The 26,067-nt window shown below is 35.7% G+C and overlaps 1 protein-coding gene and 1 long non-coding RNA gene across 2 annotated transcripts; one reads left to right on the top strand and one right to left on the bottom strand.

Annotated features, from left to right (window-relative positions):
* Positions 1-3,920: 3,920 nt before the first annotated feature.
* On the top strand, positions 3,921-5,401 carry LOC141309778 (uncharacterized). The gene is made up of 2 exons (XM_073832557.1): positions 3,921-4,103; positions 4,646-5,401. The coding sequence occupies exons 1-2, from the start codon at positions 3,921-3,923 to the stop codon at positions 5,399-5,401; spliced, it is 939 nt and encodes a 312-aa protein (XP_073688658.1).
* A 19,653-nt stretch (positions 5,402-25,054) lies between these two features.
* On the bottom strand, positions 25,055-26,039 carry LOC141309791 (uncharacterized). The gene is made up of 2 exons (XR_012347340.1): positions 25,803-26,039; positions 25,055-25,321 (listed from the first exon to the last, which is right to left on the bottom strand). It is a non-coding gene; the product is annotated as an uncharacterized lncRNA (long non-coding RNA).
* Positions 26,040-26,067: the final 28 nt, after the last annotated feature.

A 26,067-nucleotide genomic window follows, 5' to 3' on the forward strand; every position in this document is an offset into this window, starting at 1 on the left:
GCCCCGCAAGGGAAGAGACATTAACAGATACAAGGTCCTGAGTTTCTGGCCTGACGAGGAAAGAGACTTCAAGACAGCTAAGGTTCCGCTCAGCTCTTGAGTAAACCTTTTATATTGAATTCGGCTGCCCTTCAGTTGCAAAGGACCCAGCAGGGACGGACCCCGTCTGACTCTTGCCACTCCGAAAGCAGCGCAGCCCAGTCCGCAAAGGACCTCCACATTGGCAGACACTGCCTTAACCACACGGCTCCTCAACGACGCAGCCCGGCTGCAAAGGACCCTGTGGAGAGCCATCTGACCCAGCTGCCCGGTCCACGCCCTAAGGACCCTCTTTGGCACAACAGAAGTCCAGCATCCTCCAGGTCAGCGCCTCGACGGCTACCGGAACGCAACTCTGTGCCCTCCCCACTATATGCAAACCGCATCACCAGTGGAAGACGTCTCTGCCGCCGGACTGATCACCCGACCAAGTGGAACGTAACTATAAACTTACCAAACCTCTTTCCTAAAGACCTTGGCTTAGTTTATACCTGCAGCCTATGTTTTCTAACCTGTTTAGATAACATTTACTTGTGGTCAGCATTACAAATGATAGCTATATTGTTTGTTCCGAGATAAATACGCAGTTATTTATCATTAAACCTACCAGAGCCATTAAGTGGGTTTCCCATAGACAACATTACCATAGAAATCTCTTATATTGCTACTTTCAGCTCAACAGCATTGCATTCTGCCATTCTGCGTTCATTCCATTTTGTTAGTTTCCACACTTTTATTTGGTATCTTCTTTCACATTTAGTTGCCTATTATCTATTAGCAGTGTGTATTCATTTATTGGTTTATCACTAGTGTTGTATTTACTCTTGCATATCTATTGTTAATAAATTTCATTAATTTTATTACAATTGTGTCTTCATTGTGTTGATGATTCAAGGCTCTACTAGCTAGCTAAACCACCAAACTTTTAGATAAATCAGTTGACCAACTCCCTCCAGGGTGCAAATCTCAATTTATTGACCTATTGCCAAATTAACAGTCTTTGACTGATACACTGAACCCAGAGAGGTGGGAATTGGTCATCTGATAGACTCACAAACGCACCTTGAGTGACGTGTGACCCAAAATCACAGCGTCATTGGTGACGTGAGCCCCGTTTACTACAAATGCCTTTAAAATATGTAGTTTTGTGAACACAGACGAAGAAACGCCAGCCCCGAAGCTCATCCGTAAACCACATAAAACAGCTCATATGCGCTTAATATAGCTCTTTAAAATGATATTCTGTTTACATTGTGTACAGTCGCTGGAGTGTTTTTATTTAAATGCTTTTAAAAGAGGCTTAGTGATGTAGTTCGCAGACCGAGAGCTCGGAGACTTGACTCTCATGTCAGTACAACAGAAAACACTGGCTGAAGGCAGCTCTCTCCGTTTTAAATTAAACTGCTTGCAAACTCCTGAAATTAGCTCTTGGTGTGTTCTAAGGGGTTGACAGAATGAAATCGCTGGAACATTTAAATTTTAAAAGGCCGTATTTATTTTCATTTTTTCCGCTCCACCCCTTCAGTGGAGTGGAATGGCTTAAACTGGGCATTATTTTTCGTACGTGACCTGTGGTTAGAGGCATTGTTTCTTGTTAGTAAGACATATGGCTTAATAAATTATGTCCTTGGGTATAATTTGCAAGCTAACATGCAGTATAAGCTATTTCCTACGTTTAACCTGAATATAAATGATTTTATCCACTATTTTTGTGCGTCCTCTATAAAGCACCATTTATGATTAGTGCGCATGCGCACAAATGCCTAAGGGAACTTTGGAGTATAAGAGGGAGTATGACGTAAGAGGGAACCCGTGCTAAATCAAACATAAAATACAGCGAAATGACAGGGGAAAAAAAAATATTAAATGAGTGATTAGGTGCTCTGTTCAATACAGTTGCATTTTTCGAGAACTCTAATCAGTTAAATAGCAGAAGTTATTAGTTGGTGAGGTCTTTAACAACAGCCGTACTTTGTTGAACTAACGTGGTTCAAACGATGAGACCATTTTCATGAAACAGTCTTTACTAGCTTATTCGTTTCCACAAAAATGCAGCACAAATAAGCAAGCATTTTAACGTTTTAAATACACTAATCTACTATTATTGTTCAATCGCTGGAGTGTTTTTTTATTTTATATTTTTTTAATGCCTTTAAAATATGTAGTTTTGTGAACACGGACGAAGAAACGCCAGCCCCGAAGCTCATCCGTAAACCACATAAAACAGCTCATATGCGCTTAATATAGCTCTTTAAAATGATATTCTGTTTACATTGTGTACAGTCGCTGGAGTGTTTTTATTTAAATGCTTTTAAAAGAGGCTTAGTGATGTAGTTCGCAGACCGAGAGCTCGGAGACTTGACTCTCATGTCAGTACAACAGAAAACACTGGCTGAAGGCAGCTCTCTCCGTTTTAAATTAAACTGCTTGCAAACTCCTGAAATTAGCTCTTGGTGTGTTCTAAGGGGTTGACAGAATGAAATCGCTGGAACATTTAAATTTTAAAAGGCCGTATTTATTTTCATTTTTTCCGCTCCACCCCTTCAGTGGAGTGGAATGGCTTAAACTGGGCATTATTTTTCGTACGTGACCTGTGGTTAGAGGCATTGTTTCTTGTTAGTAAGACATATGGCTTAATAAATTATGTCCTTGGGTATAATTTGCAAGCTAACATGCAGTATAAGCTATTTCCTACGTTTAACCTGAATATAAATGATTTTATCCACTATTTTTGTGCGTCCTCTATAAAGCACCATTTATGATTAGTGCGCATGCGCACAAATGCCTAAGGGAACTTTGGAGTATAAGAGGGAGTATGACGTAAGAGGGAACCCGTGCTAAATCAAACATAAAATACAGCGAAATGACAGGGGGAAAAAATATTAAATGAGTGATTAGGTGCTCTGTTCAATACAGTTGCATTTTTTGAGAACTCTAATCAGTTAAATAGCAGAAGTTATTAGTTGGTGAGGTCTTTAACAACAGCCTTACTTTGTTGATCTAACGTGGTTCAAACGATGAGACCATATTCATGAAACAGTCTTTACTAGCTTATTCGTTTCCACAAAAATGCAGCACAAATAAGCAAGCATTTTAACGTTTTAAATACACTAATCTACTATTATTGTTCAATCGCTGGAGTGTTTTTTTTTTTTATTTTATATATTTTTAATGCCTTTAAAATATGTAGTTTTGTGAACACGGACGAAGAAACGCCAGCCCCGAAGCTCATCTGTAAACCACATAAAACAGCTCATATGCGCTTAATATAGCTCTTTAAAATGATATTCTGTTTACATTAGGGCTTTTCACACTTGAAATTGTTAACCCAGGGTTATCCTAAACCCCGGATAAACGGAATCCTGGGTTATCTGTAATCATGTTTCACACTGCTTATATTAAACCTGGGGTTAGCGGTTAATCCTGGGTATTCATTAACAGATGTTTCACACTGCACATTCCTAAACCTCGGGTTTACGTTCTAATTTGCATATTTGCGGTGTTACTGTACCTGATTGGACGTACGGCAAGGTGCAGGCAAACCTGCCACTTCCAGTTATGCTACCAGTTTAAAAAAAATGTCGCCGCATAGGTCTTTAGCCGTTTTTAGCCTCATGAGACGCACAAAGGCAAAAAGACAAAGACAAAATAACAAGAGAAAGAAACAAAGGAGCAAAGTATATGAACATTTATTTGAATTTCTTTTAAGTTTCGAGAGACTAGTGTTTACGTGTACAGTAGCGTCATTGTTTACAGTCGCATCCTCATCTCGGAAATTATGGGTCGCTCCCAGAAGTCATCACTGGTGGCGTTTCATTGTAAACGGCACATTCACTGACAGTGACTGGATTCGCCATTTTCGCATGACACAAACAACGTTTATGTATTTAGTAAACGCTTTGAAAGACCACATTAAGAAAGCAAACACTTCTCTACGAGACGCTATTGATCCAGAACGGAGAGTCGCAATTACATTGTGGCGCCTAGCAACCAACGCTGAGTACAGGACCATCGCCCAACTCTTCGGAGTTGGGATTTCCACAGTTTGCACTGTGGTTCACCAGGTAAACTATTATAACACACATTTAAATGATTAGAAATAGACCGAGTGATGCTAAAAAAATCTTATCTATCTTATAAAAACAATGAAGCAGGTACTGCATAGGTTAACTCACCTTTCTGAGATATAGCCTTTAAGCTAACTGGTTTCATTTATTTATTGTTTCTTTAATTATCACAAATTAAACAAAATATAAACATGATAACAGTTTGTTATCATCAAGGTTCTTTAGAAAGGATAGTTAATATCTGTGCTACTGTCAATTTCAACATTTACTAATACATTTGTTAAAACAAATGCACTTTCATTCATTTTTCATAAACTATTATTAACAAAAATCTATTAATAAATTCTGTGGTAGTCTACTGCTCAGTTAATATTACAAAATACATAAAAAAATGAAACCTCAATTATAAGTGTTACCTAGGCTACATCGTACTCTGTTTAAGTAATAAAGTTGAAATTGTAGAGAAAGAAAATATTAAAGAATAGAAGAGTAGAAATAGGCCATTAAATTTATTATGTGCATATCTATTATTTTATCAGGTCTGTGCAGCCATTGTGGAAGTTCTCGCAAAAGAGCTAATTCACATCCCAAAAGGAAATGCTGCTTTGGAAGTCATACAAGGTTTCGAGACCAGATGGGGTTTTCCGCATTGTTTTGGTGCAGTAGATGGCACTCACATTCCAATACAGGGCCCAAAAGAATTCCAGAATGACTACTACAATCGCAAAGGATTTCACTCTGTGGTTCTTCAGGGATTTGTTGACCATCAATACAAATTTATGAATGTGAACTTTGGATTTCCAGGAAGCGTTCATGACGCACGTGTGTTTGTCAACTCGCAGCTTTACAAACTAGGCAGCGAAGGACTTCTGTGTCCTCAAGTGCAGCGACAAATTGGGGGAAAGTCTGTGCCTGTTGTTATTCTTGGAGACAGTGCATACCCAGCGCTTACCTGGCTGATGAAGCCTTTCAGTGACAACAGACTACAAACTCCAGGAAGAAGAGCATACAACTATCACCACAGCCGGGCAAGAATGGTCGTCGAAAATGCTTTTGGAAGATTAAAAGGCAGATGGCGTATCCTCCTCAAAAGGAACGACACCAGAATTCAAAAGCTACCCAATTTAGTGATTGCGTGTTGTGTTCTCCATAATCTGTGTGAATCTTCAGGAGAAGACTTCGACACACACCTGATGAATGAGGTGGACCAAACAGCTGAGGCTTGTGAAACTGGCAGTGACAATGATGACGCATGTGTAGTTCGCAATGCCTTTGTTGAATATTTTGAGTTATAAAATAACCAAATCGGACATGAGATGAAACAGGATATAGATACCTTGTAAATATTGTTGTAAATACTAAAATATATTTTATTTATAGCTTTGACAAACAGTTTAACAAAAGTAACAAGAAAAATATCTTAAGCTAAACTGAAATAGAAATGACATTTAAATATACATTTTTTGTTTTTGCAATCCAAATGGTTACCAACATTTATATTAATTTATAAAACACAAGATTTACTACAATTTAAACAAATTTCATATTTAGACATTCCAACTCACTTTAGCCCAACAGGGTTCAATCTTTATGTAACAAATTTGCTATGTTTAAACTGTAATACATGTACAATACATTTGTTTAAAGCACTTACAGGCTCTGTTCCCTTATTTTCAAATGTATGTGTAGGTTCTTGTGTGAGAATTGTTTTGTGGCTCTTGTGGTTGAAACATTTGACCTAAAAGGGCAAAGAGTCTCTCCTCATGTTCGCGATCTTCTCTACGGCGCCTCTCTTCTCTTCTTTCAGCAGCCTCTTCTCGTTGCTCGACCCACATCATAAAGTCTTTTTTGGCTGCATCTTGATACTCACAGAAATGCTTCATGATGTTTTCTAAGTCTTCTGCTTTTCGTCTTCTCTTGGGTGTCCTGGAAACAGAGCTGGCTGATGCACCTGATGTCTGAAAAACAAATATAAGTTTGTGTGTTACCAAATAACTATTTTAAATGATAGATTTTGTGCTAACAGCAATAAATCATGTAATGCTGCAATGTAATTTATTACTTATTTATTATTGTTAGTAATAATATTTTATTGCAACATTTCTGATTAAAATGCTCTTTTTAAATGTTAATTAAAGAATGCTAAATTTTTATTATTATTATTATTATTTAAATTACACAACTGTTTCCAACATAAATGACAACAATAAATGATAAATCATTAGAATGACTTCTTAAAGGTCATGTGACACTGAGGTAATTATGCTAAATATTCATCTATGCATCACAGGAATATGAATAAATTGCATATTGATGCATCCAAACGTTTATACAGTTATTTATGTATTTTAATTCAAGGCAAACAAATCACCAAACATGTAAAAACAATTTTAATACCTGCTAAATTGAAATATATTTCCATGAGCAATAACTAATATAATACATATATGTATCTGAAAACATTTGAACAGTAATTAATAATTGGTTTTAGTAATCTGAATATTAACCATGGTATTATAACAAATAAAAAATGGTTTGTAATTTTAGTAATGGCAAACACATTTTAAGGGGTTTCCGGCAAAAACTATAGTTTAACCATGCTATTTATTAAACAAATACAATAAATACTTACCGATGAGGAGGAGGATGACTACTCGCTGACAGAAGTATTCTCTTTATCTTGTTCGTTTTCGCTGGACAGTAGGCCTGTGTCATCAGGTTCTTCTGTCTCCTCCTCGGGACCCAAGTCGGCAGCAGTGTCAACAAGTATGGTAGGTTCGACACTTGGACGATCTTTAAGAATTGGGTCCAAAATATCAAAAAATGGACAGGTCTGTCGTTCTGCCCCAGAGCAGGCATTATTATCTTTCACAGCTTTATAATCTTTTTTGGCTTTTTTCAGTTTGTCCCGTAGCTGACCGGGCGTTCGTTGATACCCAGCCTCAGCTAATTTCTCAGTCAGTTCTTTAAACACTCGGTTGTTTCTGACCGTGCCGTCGAATTTGTCTTGAATATTTTTTTCTGACCATAATTGTAAAAACAATACAGTCTCCTCATCACTCCAGTTCACACGCTTTCCGTCTTTTGACATTTCTTACTTTTGAACTTCTTGACGTTAACGTTAACTTACTTCTCACCGGCTGCTGTTTACACCACGTGCGTTTCCTGTTAGCGACTTGACGTAATGCTTGTTGATTTCTGATTGGCTGTCTGTTGCTAAGCGTCCAGCAGCAACAAGCAAACACCGCTCCGTTTCACACTGAACAAACTTAGCACCGCATTGCGGTGGTAAAATGCAGGGGTAAAATGCGGTGCTAACACCGCTTTCAAATTACAGGTGTGAAACGCGTCTTTACCCGGGGTTAAAAGCGGTGTTTAGAACGCAGATAACCCGGGGTTAAGCATAGTGTGAAAAGCCCTATTGTGTACAGTCGCTGGAGTATTTTTATTTAAATGCTTTTAAAAGAGGCTTAGTGATGTAGTTCGCAGACCGAGAGCTCGGAGACTTGACTCTCATGTCAGTACAACAGAAAACACTGGCTGAAGGCAGCTCTCTCCGTTTTAAATTAAACTGCTTGCAAACTCCTGAAATTAGCTCTTGGTGTGTTCTAAGGGGTTGACAGAATGAAATCGCTGGAACATTTAAATTTTAAAAGGCCGTATTTATTTTCATTTTTTCCGCTCCACCCCTTCAGTGGAGTGGAATGGCTTAAACTGGGCATTATTTTTCGTACGTGACCTGTGGTTAGAGGCTTTGTTTCTTGTTAGTAAGACATATGGCTTAATAAATTATGTCCTTGGGTATAATTTGCAAGCTAACATGCAGTATAAGCTATTTCCTACGTTTAACCTGAATATAAATGATTTTATCCACTATTTTTGTGCGTCCTCTATTAAGCACCATTTATGATTAGTGCGCATGCGCACAAATGCCTAAGGGAACTTTGGAGTATAAGAGGGAGTATGACGTAAGAGGGAGCCCGTGCTAAATCAAACATAAAATACAGCGAAATGACAGGGGAAAAAAATATTAAATGAGTGATTAGGTGCTCTGTTCAATACAGTTGCATTTTTTGAGAACTCTAATCAGTTAAATAGCAGAAGTTATTAGTTGGTGAGGTCTTTAACAACAGCCGTACTTTGTTGATCTAACGTGGTTCAAACGATGAGACCATATTCATGAAACAGTCTTTACTAGCTTATTCGTTTCCACAAAAATGCAGCACAAATAAGCAAGCATTTTAACGTTTTAAATACACTAATCTACTATTATTGTTCAATCGCTGGAGTGTTTTTTTATTTTATATTTTTTTAATGCCTTTAAAATATGTAGTTTTGTGAACACGGACGAAGAAACGCCAGCCCCGAAGCTCATCCGTAAACCACATAAAACAGCTCATATGCGCTTAGCTCTTTAAAATGATATTCTGTTTACATTGTGTACAGTCGCTGGAGTGTTTTTATTTAAATGCTTTTAAAAGAGGCTTAGTGATGTAGTTCGCAGACCGAGAGCTCGGAGACTTGACTCTCATGTCAGTACAACAGAAAACACTGGCTGAAGGCAGCTCTCTCCGTTTTAAATTAAACTGCTTGCAAACTCCTGAAATTAGCTCTTGGTGTGTTCTAAGGGGTTGACAGAATGAAATCGCTGGAACATTTAAATTTTAAAAGGCCGTATTTATTTTCATTTTTTCCGCTCCACCCCTTCAGTGGAGTGGAATGGCTTAAACTGGGCATTATTTTTCGTACGTGACCTGTGGTTAGAGGCATTGTTTCTTGTTAGTAAGACATATGGCTTAATAAATTATGTCCTTGGGTATAATTTGCAAGCTAACATGCAGTATAAGCTATTTCCTACACTGTTAAAAAAAAAAACTAATTTTACAGAAAATAACTGTAACTTTTTTACAGTAGTTTTCTGTAATTTCAAGTTACATTCAAAACTTAGTAAGATTACTAACAATATCTGTAAACTAACAACTTGACTGTTATTTTAGGTCCTTTTTCATTAAAGACAAATTACAGTATTTTTTCTTTTTTATACAGAAAAAATACTGTATTATTTTTACAGTATTTTTTGTGTTATTTTAAATTATGTTAAAAACTTTGTAAAATTACAAACAATATCTGTAAATTAACAACTTAATTGTTATTTTAAGTATTACTCCATTAATGACAAATTACAGGAATTCTCATTTTTTTATACAAAAAATTATTGTATTTTTTACAGTATTTTTTCTGTTTTCTTAAACTACTTACATATTGATGTAAAATTACAAAAACAATCTGTAATTAAATAATGTTGCTCATTAAGGTTTATGTCCATACTAACAATTTAATGTTCTTTTTGTAATTTGAAAGTAAATCTTATTAGTTTTATATTTAAGGTGTATTTTACATTAAAACTCTGTAATTTTAAATAAAACAGAAGTAGAATATATATAAAATAGAAAATCAGTCTTAAAATCCACATATCCTGTAACCATGCACTAAAAATCTATTGCATTAAAAATTTTTTATTTTTATAAAGAACCAATAAAGAGCGAGTGTATAATTTATTTGCAGAAGTCAAGTCAAAAAGCAATACCACAGTAGTCCAAATGACAATACGTTTGTAGTCGCAGTCCTCTCTGGTGGAATATACAGTAGGATAATAATGTAGTTTGAGGAGCAGGGCATCATTTAAGTTGTTAAACGCTCAAAACACTAGTATCCCGAATTCACTTTCACTATCGCTCAGTTGACGCGCTTTTCCTTTTTAAATCACGCATTACCGGTGGAAACACTGCAAGTCGCAATCTATGACGGTACCGGCGACAGCCAATGAGCGTTTGATTATCGCTGCCATTAATTATTCTGGCCAATGACTAGTAGGGAGCCGTTTCCCGGTCAAATTTGAATATGCTGCTGATCGGCTTCTTGTACAGTCAGTGACAGTCTGCTTCGGTCGCTCCTCAAGCAACGGCTTTCACGTGGATTATTTTACGTCTGACTGTTTAATTCATATTTTGAGCGAGTTTTGGTTGTGGAATGAAGATTGAGAACAAACAAACGCGAATATGGACTTTTTCCAGCAGCTAAAGATCATGCAAACTGCAAAAGGTAAGTACCCTTTACTATTATATAAAGTTCTATAGACTGTAACGTTAGTTATATTAAGATACAGTTTACTGAAGTGATATACTAATCGCGATTACATATCTACATATCATATCTACCAGTGTGTGTTACTGTGTTTTGTTAGTATGAGCTAATACTGTTAGGTGCGGCTAGGCGGTAACATAACATTATGTTTATGTCTTGCTGAATATATGAAGTAAAAGAAATCTGCACCTCACTTGAATAGTCAAATACAGACAGTTTACTTAAGATGTAATTGACCTAAATACAGTCGCTAATGTTTTGAGTCCAGATTAACTAACCCGGTTGGTGTCAGTTACTGGATCTGTACATTTTGTTCTTAAAGTTACAGCAGTATAATTAAGCCTAACGTTACCAGCAGTCGTTCTTAATTATAATCAAACACTAAAGAGAAAATCATTCAATGTACTTAACTTGCCTTTGTATTAGTCCTATTGTTTGTAACGTTAATTTGCTACTTTGATCGCATGTTGAATGAAATACAATATAATAAATAACTATACTGTAATGTATTACTATTGTGAAATAATATGGTCATATCGTGCAGCCATGCTAGTTTTAAGATCAAACTCACAAAATGTGACAGAACTTCAAAATGAGTAACCTGAGAACACTGTTATGTGAACTCATCTGACAGAGAGAGGACCTGAGTGAAAGCATGATCATTGGACTCCATGGAGAAGAATACTAGATGTAAACCAGGATTTTGGATCAGCTGTGCAGATTTGGTTTGGAGCTGGTGAGTACATTTTTGCAAGCCCATGTCTGTCAGTAAGTAGATAGTGTTTTATCAAACAAATAAATTTTAATGTAATTGATTGCTTGTGTGTGTGTTTCCCCCTTATGATCCTGAAGTTTTGGGAATGAAAATCTTCTACATGATCTTCAGAGGAAGTAAGTATTCATTTCTAACATTAAGATTCTACATCATGTCATTCTTAACATTAAGACACACTAACATTAGAAATGTTCATATTATTTTTCTTCTGTTTTTTAATTTAATTTTATTTTTATCTTTTTTCAATTTGTTTTGTTTGGTTTTTTACCCCCAGCTGATTCAGCTGATTACTGACCATTTGGAGGAGGACTGCTCTTCATCTGGTGTGTCTGTCACTTCTGGTGCAGAGTCATGGACCTTTTGTTGTATGTTTTGGTTTTACTTATTCTCACACTACATTAATTATCAGAGCTACAGTGGTGCCAAAAATTATTAGAACACTAGTATACTAGCCTTAACTAATGGTTTAAACTTAACTATTTCTATCATTTGCTATAGTGTGTCAGTATGAAATATGTCTACATTTTCAAGTGTTCATTTTGCCATTAATTATAATAATCAGTGACACAAGGAGTATGAAAACAGACAGTGCTTCACACAGAGGTCTAATCTCATCATCTAAATCCAGAAGAACTGTGGCAACATCTCCAAGATGCTTAAAGAAACCTACCAGCAAAGCAGTACTGTTAAAAGTTTTAAGCACTTGTGTACAAATTCTGTAAAATGAGAATGTTGATAAATATCATAAATGTCAAAAATGTTATGTTTTCTTCATCAATTAACTTCTTTTGACCATCATCTTGTGTTTAAAGCAGCTTTTGCACAAGGTGCACTTGCAGATAGTTTTTCAGGTTTACAGGTGGGTCTCTTGAAGTATCTTGGAGACGTTGCCACAGTTCTTCTAGATTTAATCTGTCTCAGTTTGTTCTGTTTCTTCATGTCATTCTGTGCAGAATGGATGATGATAAAATCAGATCTCTGTTTGGAGCACTGGCTGTTGTCAAACAAAAATCTTACTGGATTATTACATTTAATGGCAAAATTAATGTTTAGAAATATAAAATAAAATTACCAATTGAAACACTACAGCAAAAGATAGACATAACTGAATTAAAATCATTTTTAGCTGGTAAAAATACTAGTGTTCTAATAATTTTGGACACCACTGTATATGATGCCCATGAATTAAGATAAAATGATGTGGATGAGATAGAAATGCATTTTTAGTTCAGTTTCTCCTTGGAGCTCTGAATAACTGGTTATGAAAAATTCAGTAATCTAAATTTTGATCTGAAACTAATAAAATTGTTAATCTTGACAATTTTGTAGATGTACTGGTTTTGTATTTATTCAGTTCTAAAGGACTAGTTCAATTCTGATACAAATATTTCCTGCTGATAATTTACTCACCCCTGTGTCATTTAAGATGCTCTTGTCTGTCTCTTTTTCTGTCGAAAAGGTTTTTGAGGAAAACATTCCAGGATTTTTCTCCATATTTCGATGGGAGCCAACGGGTTGAAGGTCCAAAATTAATTAAAAATTAATTGTCAATGCAGCTTCAAAGGGCTCTACATCATCCCATCCAAGGAATAAGGGTCACTGGGAACTTGTAAAGCCCTTTGAAAGCTGTATTGAACTTTTGAAACCTTTATCCTTGACCTTAATCCCACTGAAGTCCACTATATGGAGAAAAATCCTGAAATCTTTTCCTCAAAAACTTTAATTTCTTTTCGACTTCAAGAAAGAAAGATATGAACATCTTGGATTACATGTGGAAGAGTGAATTATCAGGAAATATTTTCTAATAGTTTTAAGTTAAACATATATTTAATTAAACGTTTTGATGAAACTGTCCCATGTTCTTTTAATGTAATTGTGCTGTATTTCTTTAAAAAATTGCTGAAATGTAAAATATTAATTTTATATGGCATTTGCACAGACTTTGTGCTGCAGACTGTTTTTTGTCTTTTAAATAAAACTGTTAATTTTCCACCTTGAGCATGCTTTGACACTTTATTGAAGGTTTTTTATTGTAATGATTTGTAAAATAACAGTGTTTCTCTGTAGAACATTTAGTGCTTTCATTGTAATAATCTAGGTAAAGTTTGTCAAATAAGGGTTTTACACTGTAAAAAAATGGTCAAACGACTGGCAGCTACGGCTGCCAAACAAAAACCATAAAGTTAAAGTAAAATATTGTAACCAAAAAAGGGGAAAGTCTGTAAAATAAGGGTTTTACACTGTAAAAGAGGTCCCGTAAAAAAACGGTCAAATGACTGGCAGCTACGGCTGCCAAACAAAAACCGTAAAATTAAAGTAAAATATCCTAATTGAAACAAGGAAAAATCATTAAAATAAGGGTTTTACACTGTAAAAAAGTCCTGTAAAAAACGGTCAAATGACTGGCAGCTATGGCTGCCAAACAAAAACCGTAAAATTAAAGTAAATTATCGTAATTGAAACAAGGAAAAATCTGTAAAATAATGTTTTTTTTCTGTAAAAGCTTTAATGAAAATTTCTGTAAAATTATTGTTTTTGCACTTTATTTCAATTAAGATATTTTACTGTAATATTACGGTTTTTGTTTGGCAGCCGTAGCTGCCAGTCATTTGACCGTTTTTTTACGAGATTTTTTTTTTACAGTGTACGTTTAACCTGAATATAAATGATTTTATTCACTATTTTTGTGCGTCCTCTATAAAGCACCATTTATGATTAGTGCGCATGCGCACTAATGCCTAAGGGAACTTTGGAGTATAAGAGGGAGTATGACGTAAGAGGGAACCCGTGCTAAATCAAACATAAAATACAGCAAAATGACAGGGGAAAAAAATATTAAATGAGTGATTAGGTGCTCTGTTCAATACAGTTGCATTTTTCGAGAACTCTAATCAGTTAAATAGCAGAAGTTATTAGTTGGTGAGGTCTTTAACAACAGCCGTACTTTGTTGAACTAACGTGGTTCAAACGATGAGACCATTTTCATGAAACAGTCTTTACTAGCTTATTCGTTTCCACAAAAATGCAGCACATATAAGCAAGCATTTTAACGTTTTAAATACACTAATCTACTATTATTGTTCAATCGCTGGAGTGTTTTTTTTATTTTATATATTTTTAATGCCTTTAAAATATGTAGTTTTGTGAACACGGACGAAGAAACGCCAGCCCCGAAGCTCATCCGTAAACCACATAAAACAGCTCATATGCGCTTAATATAGCTCTTTAAAATGATAATCTGTTTACATTGCCCTTGTCAAAAAATCCCATAGGATTCCAATAGGATTTCTCTACAGGATTCCAGTTAGAATTTCTATCATATTTTGGAACCGTTCCTAAAGGATTCCATTAGGAATTATCTTATAGGATTTTCTTATAGGACAAGACATAAATATCCTGTAGGATAATTTCTACTGGATTTTAATGGGATTTATTTTAAAGCATCTTTCAAGAATTTTGAAGAATCCTAACGGTACGCTTTTTTAATTGTTTATATTAGTTTAGTGTCTTGCAGTTTACTTTAACTCACCTTAATATACATTCCAATAGGAATCCTCTACAAATCCTAAAGGATTCCACTAGGAATTCTCTACAGGATTCAAATCAGAATTTCTATCATATTTTGGAACCATTCCTAAAGGATTCCATTAGGAATTATTTTATAGGATTTTCCTATAGGACAAGACATAAACATCCTGTAGGATAATTTCTACAGGATATTAATGGGATCCTGTTTTAAAGCATCTTTCAAGAAGAATCGTAAGACTGTTCCTATTGAAATCCTATAAAAACAGTTCCAACATAAGATCCAGTACAAGTTACTTATCAGAATCCTTTAGGATTTTTTGATAAGCAACATAGAATGAACAATGTCTACATCAGGGTGATGTAAACAGCAAACTGCAAGTACTGTTTGTTAGTAAAACAAGAACAGTGGAAAAGTTCACCTTTAGATAAAAAGTTCCCATAAAGACATGAACAAGCATCCAATTTGATCCCATAAAAAATCCTTTAGGAATGATCCTACAGAATATATAAGAATCTTATAAGAATATTCCTATCAAAATCCTATAGGAATGGTTCCAAAATATGATAGAAATTCCAATAAGAATCCTGTACAAAATTCTTATTGGAATCCTTTAGGATTTTTTGACAAGACATAAATATTCTGTAGGATGGTTTCTATGGGATTTTTATGGGATCAAATTGGATGCCTGTTCTTTTTGTAATCTAAAGTGCACTTTTCCACTGTTTTTGTTTTACTATCAAATAGTATTTGCAGTTTGCTGTTTACATCACCTTGTTCAATAACATTGTAAACAACATGTGAGGTGATTTGTGCAGCACACAGCTTTAGTGAAACACACACACACACACACACACACACACACACACACACACACACACACACACACACACACACACACACACACACACACACAGTGTGTGTAGCAATTGTCCTCCAATGCAAATACTGGAGCAGTTCTAGACTTGAGTGAGGGAGGTAGATATAAAACTTAGAGGACACCAGAAGTTGGAAAGAAAAATAACTCTTTACTGTGACAATAAATAAATAAATAACATAACAAAAGGTTAAACAGTCTTTTCTAAATTAGCAGTAGTTTAATTCAGCAAATCCTGGGCTGAATGATTAAGTTAATAATAGTTAGGATTAAATCTAAAATAATTAAATTCTAAATCTTAATGTCTTTTTTTCTGTAGTAACCCTTTTTTCTTCACAAGAAAAATAACAACTTTGTTGTTCTCAAGACAAAGCAAATACACATCACAACATTATTTCCTTCATTTTTATTAAAATATTTGAAAAGGGAGAAATTAAGACTGCTGTCTTTTATAGTGTTCACTATCCAAATCACACATTGGTGGATGGAGTTAGTGTTAATAGTCTTTGCCAACAACGTGTGCTATTTGCACTTAAAGTATAGTGACGCTACAAAGCCGTAAAGCACAACATTAATTAAAACAGCTACAAATGGTGGCAGAACAGTCACTACTCCAATGTTTTATACAATGAAAATTAGTAGCATAAACATATGTGACTATCATAAATAATACCACAGATTCATAGCTTTTGACACATAGCTGCAGACTCCTGTGCTAATCAGCAGATACAATCAAACACGAGTTCAACAACTCACCAAGATCACCCAATATTGTTGGTTTAGGATGCAGACCAGATAAATGTTACTATTTCGTCATTTTTGGCGTGTTTGAAATCAAAGTTTAACAAGTTAAACACCGTTAATCACTCGCTGCTTTTCCTCTTCGACCGTTATTTTCAAATGATGAGCGCTACAGTTGCAGGCGCGCTACATTCGGATTTCTTAAAGGGGCCGCGTCAGGACAATACCGTATGTAGATGTTCGTATTTCTGTGAATTCTTAATCACATGTAATACATTTAACTCATTCGAACATTATGAAATATCATATATATTATCTTTGCCTTTCTTTAATATTATAAATTTCAATAAATACATATTATGTGTTTATATTTGTGTGTATTCATATAGGCTGCAATTTATTGTGGGTTACAGGTGCACACAAACATGCAGTGTTACTCTAAAAAAGTAAAATTAAAAAAGTAATTAATCAACAGAATCAACTAAGATCATACAAGACAAAGTGAAATTTCGTTTAAAAATGACAATGCCCATTAAGTTTCTATGAATCAATAAAATACAGGACAAAGTGAAATCCCATTAAATAAAACACTGTCCAATAAGATTCTAAAAATCAAGGAAAATCCTACAGGACAAAGTGAAGTTCTACCAAAATAAATCGTAATGTTTAATAGGATTCTAAGAATCCAATAAAACCCTACAGGACAAAGTGAAATTCCATTAAAATGAATTGTAATGTCCAATAGGATTCTAAAAATCCACTAAAATCCTACAGGACAAAGTGAAATTCCATTAAAATGAATTGTAATGTCCAATAGGATTCTAAAAATCCACTAAAATCCTACAGGACAAAGTGAAATTCCATTAAAATAAATCGTAATGTCCAATAGGATTCTAAAAATCCACTAAAATCCTACAGGACAAAGTGAAACTCCATTAAAATAAATCGTAATGTCCAATAGGATTCTAAAAATCCACTAAAATCCTACAGGACAAAGTGAAATTCCATTAAAATAAATCGTAAAGTCCAATAGGATTCTAAGAATCCACTAAGATCCTAAAGGATAAACTGAAATTCCAATAGGATTTTTTGACAAGGGTGTGTACAGTCGCTGGAGTGTTTTTATTTAAATGCTTTTAAAAGTGGCTTAGTGATGTAGTTCGCAGACCGAGAGCTCGGAGCCTTGACTCTCATGTCAGTACAACAGAAAACACTGGCTGAAGGCAGCTCTCTCCGTTTTATATTAAACTGCTTGCAAACTCCTGAAATTAGCTCTTGGTGTGTTCTAAGGGGTTGACAGAATGAAATCGCTGGAACATTAAAATTTTAAAAGGCCGTATTTATTTTCATTTTTTCGCTCCACCCCTTCAGTGGAGTGGAATGGCTTAAACTGGGCATTATTTTTCGTACGTGACCTGTGGTTAGAGGCATTGTTTCTTGTTAGTAAGACATATGGCTCAATAAATTATGTCCTTGGGTATAATTTGCAAGCTAACATGCAGTATAAGCTATTTCCTACGTTTAACCTGAATATAAATGATTTTATCCACTATTTTTGTGCGTCCTCTATAAAGCACCATTTATGATTAGTGCGCATGCGCACAAATGCCTAAGGGAACTTTGGAGTATAAGAGGGAGTATGACGTAAGAGGGAACCCGTGCTAAATCAAACATAAAATACAGCGAAATGACAGGGGGAAAAAATATTAAATGAGTGATTAGGTGCTCTGTTCAATACAGTTGCATTTTTTGAGAACTCTAATCAGTTAAATAGCAGAAGTTATTAGTTGGTGAGGTCTTTAACAACAGCCGTACTTTGTTGATCTAACGTGGTTCAAACGATGAGACCATATTCATGAAACAGTCTTTACTAGCTTATTCGTTTCCACAAAAATGCAGCACAAATAAGCAAGCATTTTAACGTTTTAAATACACTAATCTACTATTATTGTTCAATCGCTGGAGTGTTTTTTTTTATTTTATATATTTTTAATGCCTTTAAAATATGTAGTTTTGTGAACACGGACGAAGAAACGCCAGCCCCGAAGCTCATCTGTAAACCACATAAAACAGCTCATATGCGCTTAATATAGCTCTTTAAAATGATATTCTGTTTACATTGTGTACAGTCGCTGGAGTGTTTTTTTTTAAATGCTTTTAAAAGAGGCTTAGTGATGTAGTTCGCAGACCGAGAGCTCGGAGACTTGACTCTCATGTCAGTACAACAGAAAACACTGGCTGAAGGCAGCTCTCTCCGTTTTAAATTAAACTGCTTGCAAACTCCTGAAATTAGCTCTTGGTGTGTTCTAAGGGGTTGACAGAATGAAATCGCTGGAACATTTAAATTTTAAAAGGCCGTATTTATTTTCATTTTTTCCGCTCCACCCCTTCAGTGGAGTGGAATGGCTTAAACTGGGCATTATTTTTCGTACGTGACCTGTGGTTAGAGGCATTGTTTCTTGTTAGTAAGACATATGGCTCAATAAATTATGTCCTTGGGTATAATTTGCAAGCTAACATGCAGTATAAGCTATTTCCTACGTTTAACCTGAATATAAATGATTTTATTCACTATTTTTGTGCGTCCTCTATAAAGCACCATTTATGATTAGTGCGCATGCGCACTAATGCCTAAGGGAACTTTGGAGTATAAGAGGGAGTATGACGTAAGAGGGAACCCGTGCTAAATCAAACATAAAATACAGCGAAATGACAGGGGAAAAAAATATTAAATGAGTGATTAGGTGCTCTGTTCAATACAGTTGCATTTTTCGAGAACTCTAATCAGTTAAATAGCAGAAGTTATTAGTTGGTGAGGTCTTTAACAACAGCCGTACTTTGTTGAACTAACGTGGTTCAAACGATGAGACCATTTTCATGAAACAGTCTTTACTAGCTTATTCGTTTCCACAAAAATGCAGCACAAATAAGCAAGCATTTTAACGTTTTAAATACACTAATCTACTATTATTGTTCAATCGCTGGAGTGTTTTTTTATTTTATATTTTTTTAATGCCTTTAAAATATGTAGTTTTGTGAACACGGACGAAGAAACGCCAGCCCCGAAGCTCATCCGTAAACCACATAAAACAGCTCATATGCGCTTAATATAGCTCTTTAAAATGATATTCTGTTTACATTGTGTACAGTCGCTGGAGTGTTTTTATTTAAATGCTTTTAAAAGAGGCTTAGTGATGTAGTTCGCAGACCGAGAGCTCGGAGACTTGACTCTCATGTCAGTACAACAGAAAACACTGGCTGAAGGAGAGAGGCCGCTGCGAGCTGCCGAAACTGCGGCATCGGCATCTGCAGATGGCACTTCCGCTGCGAGATGCATGTCGCTGCTATGCCGCTGCTAGATTCTCGCGGCAGGTGCCGCTACAGCTCTGGCATCGGAGATGCCGCTGCAGCGGCATCTAGCAGCGGCATCTCGACATGCCGCCGGAAGTGCCGCTGCGAGATGCCGATGCCGCAGTTTGAGCCAGCCCTTACTGGGCTGAAGGCAGCTCTCTCCGTTTTAAATTAAACTGCTTGCAAACTCCTGAAATTAGCTCTTGGTGTGTTCTAAGGGGTTGACAGAATGAAATCGCTGGAACATTTAAATTTTAAAAGGCCGTATTTATTTTCATTTTTTCCGCTCCACCCCTTCAGTGGAGTGGAATGGCTTAAACTGGGCATTATTTTTCGTACGTGACCTGTGGTTAGAGGCATTGTTTCTTGTTAGTAAGACATATGGCTTAATAAATTATGTCCTTGGGTATAATTTGCAAGCTAACATGCAGTATAAGCTATTTCCTACGTTTAACCTGAATATAAATGATTTTATTCACTATTTTTGTGCGTCCTCTATAAAGCACCATTTATGATTAGTGCGCATGCGCACTAATGCCTAAGGGAACTTTGGAGTATAAGAGGGAGTATGACGTAAGAGGGAACCCGTGCTAAATCAAACATAAAATACAGCGAAATGACAGGGGAAAAAAATATTAAATGAGTGATTAGGTGCTCTGTTCAATACAGTTGCATTTTTCGAGAACTCTAATCAGTTAAATAGCAGAAGTTATTAGTTGGTGAGGTCTTTAACAACAGCCGTACTTTGTTGAACTAACGTGGTTCAAACGATGAGACCATTTTCATGAAACAGTCTTTACTAGCTTATTCGTTTCCACAAAAATGCAGCACATATAAGCAAGCATTTTAACGTTTTAAATACACTAATCTACTATTATTGTTCAATCGCTGGAGTGTTTTTTTTTTTTTATATTTTTTTAATGCCTTTAAAATATGTAGTTTTGTGAACACGGACGAAGAAACGCCAGCCCCGAAGCTCATCCGTAAACCACATAAAACAGCTCATATGCGCTTAATATAGCTCTTTAAAATGATATTCTGTTTACATTGTGTACAGTCGCTGGAGTGTTTTTATTTAAATGCTTTTAAAAGTGGCTTAGTGATGTAGTTCGCAGACCGAGAGCTCGGAGCCTTGACTCTCATGTCAGTACAACAGAAAACACTGGCTGAAGGCAGCTCTCTCCGTTTTATATTAAACTGCTTGCAAACTCCTGAAATTAGCTCTTGGTGTGTTCTAAGGGGTTGACAGAATGAAATCGCTGGAACATTAAAATTTTAAAAGGCCGTATTTATTTTCATTTTTTCGCTCCACCCCTTCAGTGGAGTGGAATGGCTTAAACTGGGCATTATTTTTCGTACGTGACCTGTGGTTAGAGGCATTGTTTCTTGTTAGTAAGACATATGGCTCAATAAATTATGTCCTTGGGTATAGTTTGCAAGCTAACATGCAGTATAAGCTATTTCCTACGTTTAACCTGAATATAAATGATTTTATCCACTATTTTTGTGCGTCCTCTATAAAGCACCATTTATGATTAGTGCGCATGCGCACAAATGCCTAAGGGAACTTTGGAGTATAAGAGGGAGTATGACGTAAGAGGGAACCCGTGCTAAATCAAACATAAAATACAGCGAAATGACAGGGGGAAAAAATATTAAATGAGTGATTAGGTGCTCTGTTCAATACAGTTGCATTTTTTGAGAACTCTAATCAGTTAAATAGCAGAAGTTATTAGTTGGTGAGGTCTTTAACAACAGCCGTACTTTGTTGATCTAACGTGGTTCAAACGATGAGACCATATTCATGAAACAGTCTTTACTAGCTTATTCGTTTCCACAAAAATGCAGCACAAATAAGCAAGCATTTTAACGTTTTAAATACACTAATCTACTATTATTGTTCAATCGCTGGAGTGTTTTTTTTTATTTTATATATTTTTAATGCCTTTAAAATATGTAGTTTTGTGAACACGGACGAAGAAACGCCAGCCCCGAAGCTCATCTGTAAACCACATAAAACAGCTCATATGCGCTTAATATAGCTCTTTAAAATGATATTCTGTTTACATTGTGTACAGTCGCTGGAGTGTTTTTTTTTAAATGCTTTTAAAAGAGGCTTAGTGATGTAGTTCGCAGACCGAGAGCTCGGAGACTTGACTCTCATGTCAGTACAACAGAAAACACTGGCTGAAGGCAGCTCTCTCCGTTTTAAATTAAACTGCTTGCAAACTCCTGAAATTAGCTCTTGGTGTGTTCTAAGGGGTTGACAGAATGAAATCGCTGGAACATTTAAATTTTAAAAGGCCGTATTTATTTTCATTTTTTCCGCTCCACCCCTTCAGTGGAGTGGAATGGCTTAAACTGGGCATTATTTTTCGTACGTGACCTGTGGTTAGAGGCATTGTTTCTTGTTAGTAAGACATATGGCTTAATAAATTATGTCCTTGGGTATAATTTGCAAGCTAACATGCAGTATAAGCTATTTCCTACGTTTAACCTGAATATAAATGATTTTATTCACTATTTTTGTGCGTCCTCTATAAAGCACCATTTATGATTAGTGCGCATGCGCACTAATGCCTAAGGGAACTTTGGAGTATAAGAGGGAGTATGACGTAAGAGGGAACCCGTGCTAAATCAAACATAAAATACAGCGAAATGACAGGGGAAAAAAATATTAAATGAGTGATTAGGTGCTCTGTTCAATACAGTTGCATTTTTCGAGAACTCTAATCAGTTAAATAGCAGAAGTTATTAGTTGGTGAGGTCTTTAACAACAGCCGTACTTTGTTGAACTAACGTGGTTCAAACGATGAGACCATTTTCATGAAACAGTCTTTACTAGCTTATTCGTTTCCACAAAAATGCAGCACAAATAAGCAAGCATTTTAACGTTTTAAATACACTAATCTACTATTATTGTTCAATCGCTGGAGTGTTTTTTTATTTTATATTTTTTTAATGCCTTTAAAATATGTAGTTTTGTGAACACGGACGAAGAAACGCCAGCCCCGAAGCTCATCCGTAAACCACATAAAACAGCTCATATGCGCTTAATATAGCTCTTTAAAATGATATTCTGTTTACATTGTGTACAGTCGCTGGAGTGTTTTTATTTAAATGCTTTTAAAAGAGGCTTAGTGATGTAGTTCGCAGACCGAGAGCTCGGAGACTTGACTCTCATGTCAGTACAACAGAAAACACTGGCTGAAGGCAGCTCTCTCCGTTTTAAATTAAACTGCTTGCAAACTCCTGAAATTAGCTCTTGGTGTGTTCTAAGGGGTTGACAGAATGAAATCGCTGGAACATTTAAATTTTAAAAGGCCGTATTTATTTTCATTTTTTCCGCTCCACCCCTTCAGTGGAGTGGAATGGCTTAAACTGGGCATTATTTTTCGTACGTGACCTGTGGTTAGAGGCATTGTTTCTTGTTAGTAAGACATATGGCTTAATAAATTATGTCCTTGGGTATAATTTGCAAGCTAACATGCAGTATAAGCTATTTCCTACGTTTAACCTGAATATAAATGATTTTATTCACTATTTTTGTGCGTCCTCTATAAAGCACCATTTATGATTAGTGCGCATGCGCACTAATGCCTAAGGGAACTTTGGAGTATAAGAGGGAGTATGACGTAAGAGGGAACCCGTGCTAAATCAAACATAAAATACAGCGAAATGACAGGGGAAAAAAATATTAAATGAGTGATTAGGTGCTCTGTTCAATACAGTTGCATTTTTCGAGAACTCTAATCAGTTAAATAGCAGAAGTTATTAGTTGGTGAGGTCTTTAACAACAGCCGTACTTTGTTGAACTAACGTGGTTCAAACGATGAGACCATTTTCATGAAACAGTCTTTACTAGCTTATTCGTTTCCACAAAAATGCAGCACATATAAGCAAGCATTTTAACGTTTTAAATACACTAATCTACTATTATTGTTCAATCGCTGGAGTGTTTTTTTTTTTTTTATATTTTTTTAATGCCTTTAAAATATGTAGTTTTGTGAACACGGACGAAGAAACGCCAGCCCCGAAGCTCATCCGTAAACCACATAAAACAGCTCATATGCGCTTAATATAGCTCTTTAAAATGATATTCTGTTTACATTGTGTACAGTCGCTGGAGTGTTTTTATTTAAATGCTTTTAAAAGTGGCTTAGTGATGTAGTTCGCAGACCGAGAGCTCGGAGCCTTGACTCTCATGTCAGTACAACAGAAAACACTGGCTGAAGGCAGCTCTCTCCGTTTTATATTAAACTGCTTGCAAACTCCTGAAATTAGCTCTTGGTGTGTTCTAAGGGGTTGACAGAATGAAATCGCTGGAACATTAAAATTTTAAAAGGCCGTATTTATTTTCATTTTTTCGCTCCACCCCTTCAGTGGAGTGGAATGGCTTAAACTGGGCATTATTTTTCGTACGTGACCTGTGGTTAGAGGCATTGTTTCTTGTTAGTAAGACATATGGCTCAATAAATTATGTCCTTGGGTATAATTTGCAAGCTAACATGCAGTATAAGCTATTTCCTACGTTTAACCTGAATATAAATGATTTTATCCACTATTTTTGTGCGTCCTCTATAAAGCACCATTTATGATTAGTGCGCATGCGCACAAATGCCTAAGGGAACTTTGGAGTATAAGAGGGAGTATGACGTAAGAGGGAACCCGTGCTAAATCAAACATAAAATACAGCGAAATGACAGGGGGAAAAAATATTAAATGAGTGATTAGGTGCTCTGTTCAATACAGTTGCATTTTTTGAGAACTCTAATCAGTTAAATAGCAAAAGTTATTAGTTGGTGAGGTCTTTAACAACAGCCGTACTTTGTTGATCTAACGTGGTTCAAACGATGAGACCATATTCATGAAACAGTCTTTACTAGCTTATTCGTTTCCACAAAAATGCAGCACAAATAAGCAAGCATTTTAACGTTTTAAATACACTAACCCAGCAAACATTTGGACGTGTATTGACCGTTGAAAAGACGTCCGTCCGACACGTCCCGTCATGGTTGAAAAATAGTTCCAAAATGGAAGTTGAACCGACGTCTTTTCTGGCCGTGAATTCCACGTCTCTTCAGCGCGTCCATGGACGTCAGAATTAGTCTTCTTCTGGATGTTTATATGGTGTGTTTATGCATAAGTGTAGGCATATAAGCCTGCATATAAAATAATCATACACTAATTGTGTTAAATCGTAAACAGGCGATTTTGACGTTTAAGCATCCAAACTTGACAAAGGATCTAAAAAGGGCCAAAATCGGCCCAGTCATACCGAAACGTCTAGATAGAACACGTTATAATCACGTGTAGATCAAACAACACATTACTTTACTTATACATTTAAGTACTTAATATAATTAACTGCATCTGAATATAAGGTTAAGGTTTGATACATGCAATTATGCATAATTTATAGTTATTACAGTAACTACATGTAACAAGGTCACTGTAAAATAAAGTGTTATATTATTAACATTTTAGTAGTTCATTACAAATGATCAAAGATAACGGGATGAACCAAGTCACAATTTATTTATCACATTTATTTTATGGTTTTAATACAAATTCACCTGGGAAACAGGAAAAATTAACATGTTCATCACGAAACAAATTCAGTTTCATAACTAAATTTAAGGAATTGAGCTGTCACAAATATCTCCCACATCTTTTTCACCCGAAAACTTATTTTTTATAACCCCCACCCCCTGCTCTTCCTGGAGCATGTTTTAGATGTTCAGCCATAGCGCCATCAATTTCCGATTCTGTTGAATTGGGGTTCCACCTCTTCACAGCATCTGAGGGAAGAAAATATGAATGTAAAAAGCAAAAAGTTAAACAAGCACTTATTTTTAAAGTGTTTTTATCTATCAAACTAATTGTACAATGCAGTCGAACAAGACTTTTCCCATCCATTTCATGAACATGAGCTTCTCTGAGATACCAAATGATTGAATGTTTCACCAGGACCACTCCCTCTCCTTAGTCTTCAAAAAGTCTAAAAGTAATGTAGTGACACTCTTATGGAAATAAGATAATTTGTAATTATTTAAATTTGTCTAATTTTTAAACTGTGTGTCATGAATCAACATCTCAGAAAAATGTTATTCATTTCAAAACAAAGTGACGACTTAATTCGTGATGCAGGATGTTGATTTCATACATGTCCACATATGAGAACATCGGGACTAAAACATGTTAATTATGCGTTTGGACATTTCTGATAAAAACAGGTCTTTTAAATAAGACACAAGGAACATACGATGTGTCACAAATTACCTTGTATTATATTATATAAAGGTGTAGCCTTGAATGCAGCCTTTTCCAGCTGGCCACCACCCTGCATGTTGAATTTTGCCATTAAGGCATTTGACATGATTCTGCGAAATAAACGATTCAGTCATAATATTAAAATGCATTGTAAGATCAGTATTACAAATTAGCAGTACTGTGCAGCTTGCCAATTGCATGCAGTGTTAAAACATACACTTTCACAACCACTCTCTATCATGTAATAAGTGCTCTATCCCTATCCAAAGTTTTT

This window comes from Garra rufa, unplaced genomic scaffold (genome assembly GCF_049309525.1).
Source record: "Garra rufa unplaced genomic scaffold, GarRuf1.0 hap1_unplaced_003, whole genome shotgun sequence".
NCBI lineage: Eukaryota > Metazoa > Chordata > Actinopteri > Cypriniformes > Cyprinidae > Garra > Garra rufa.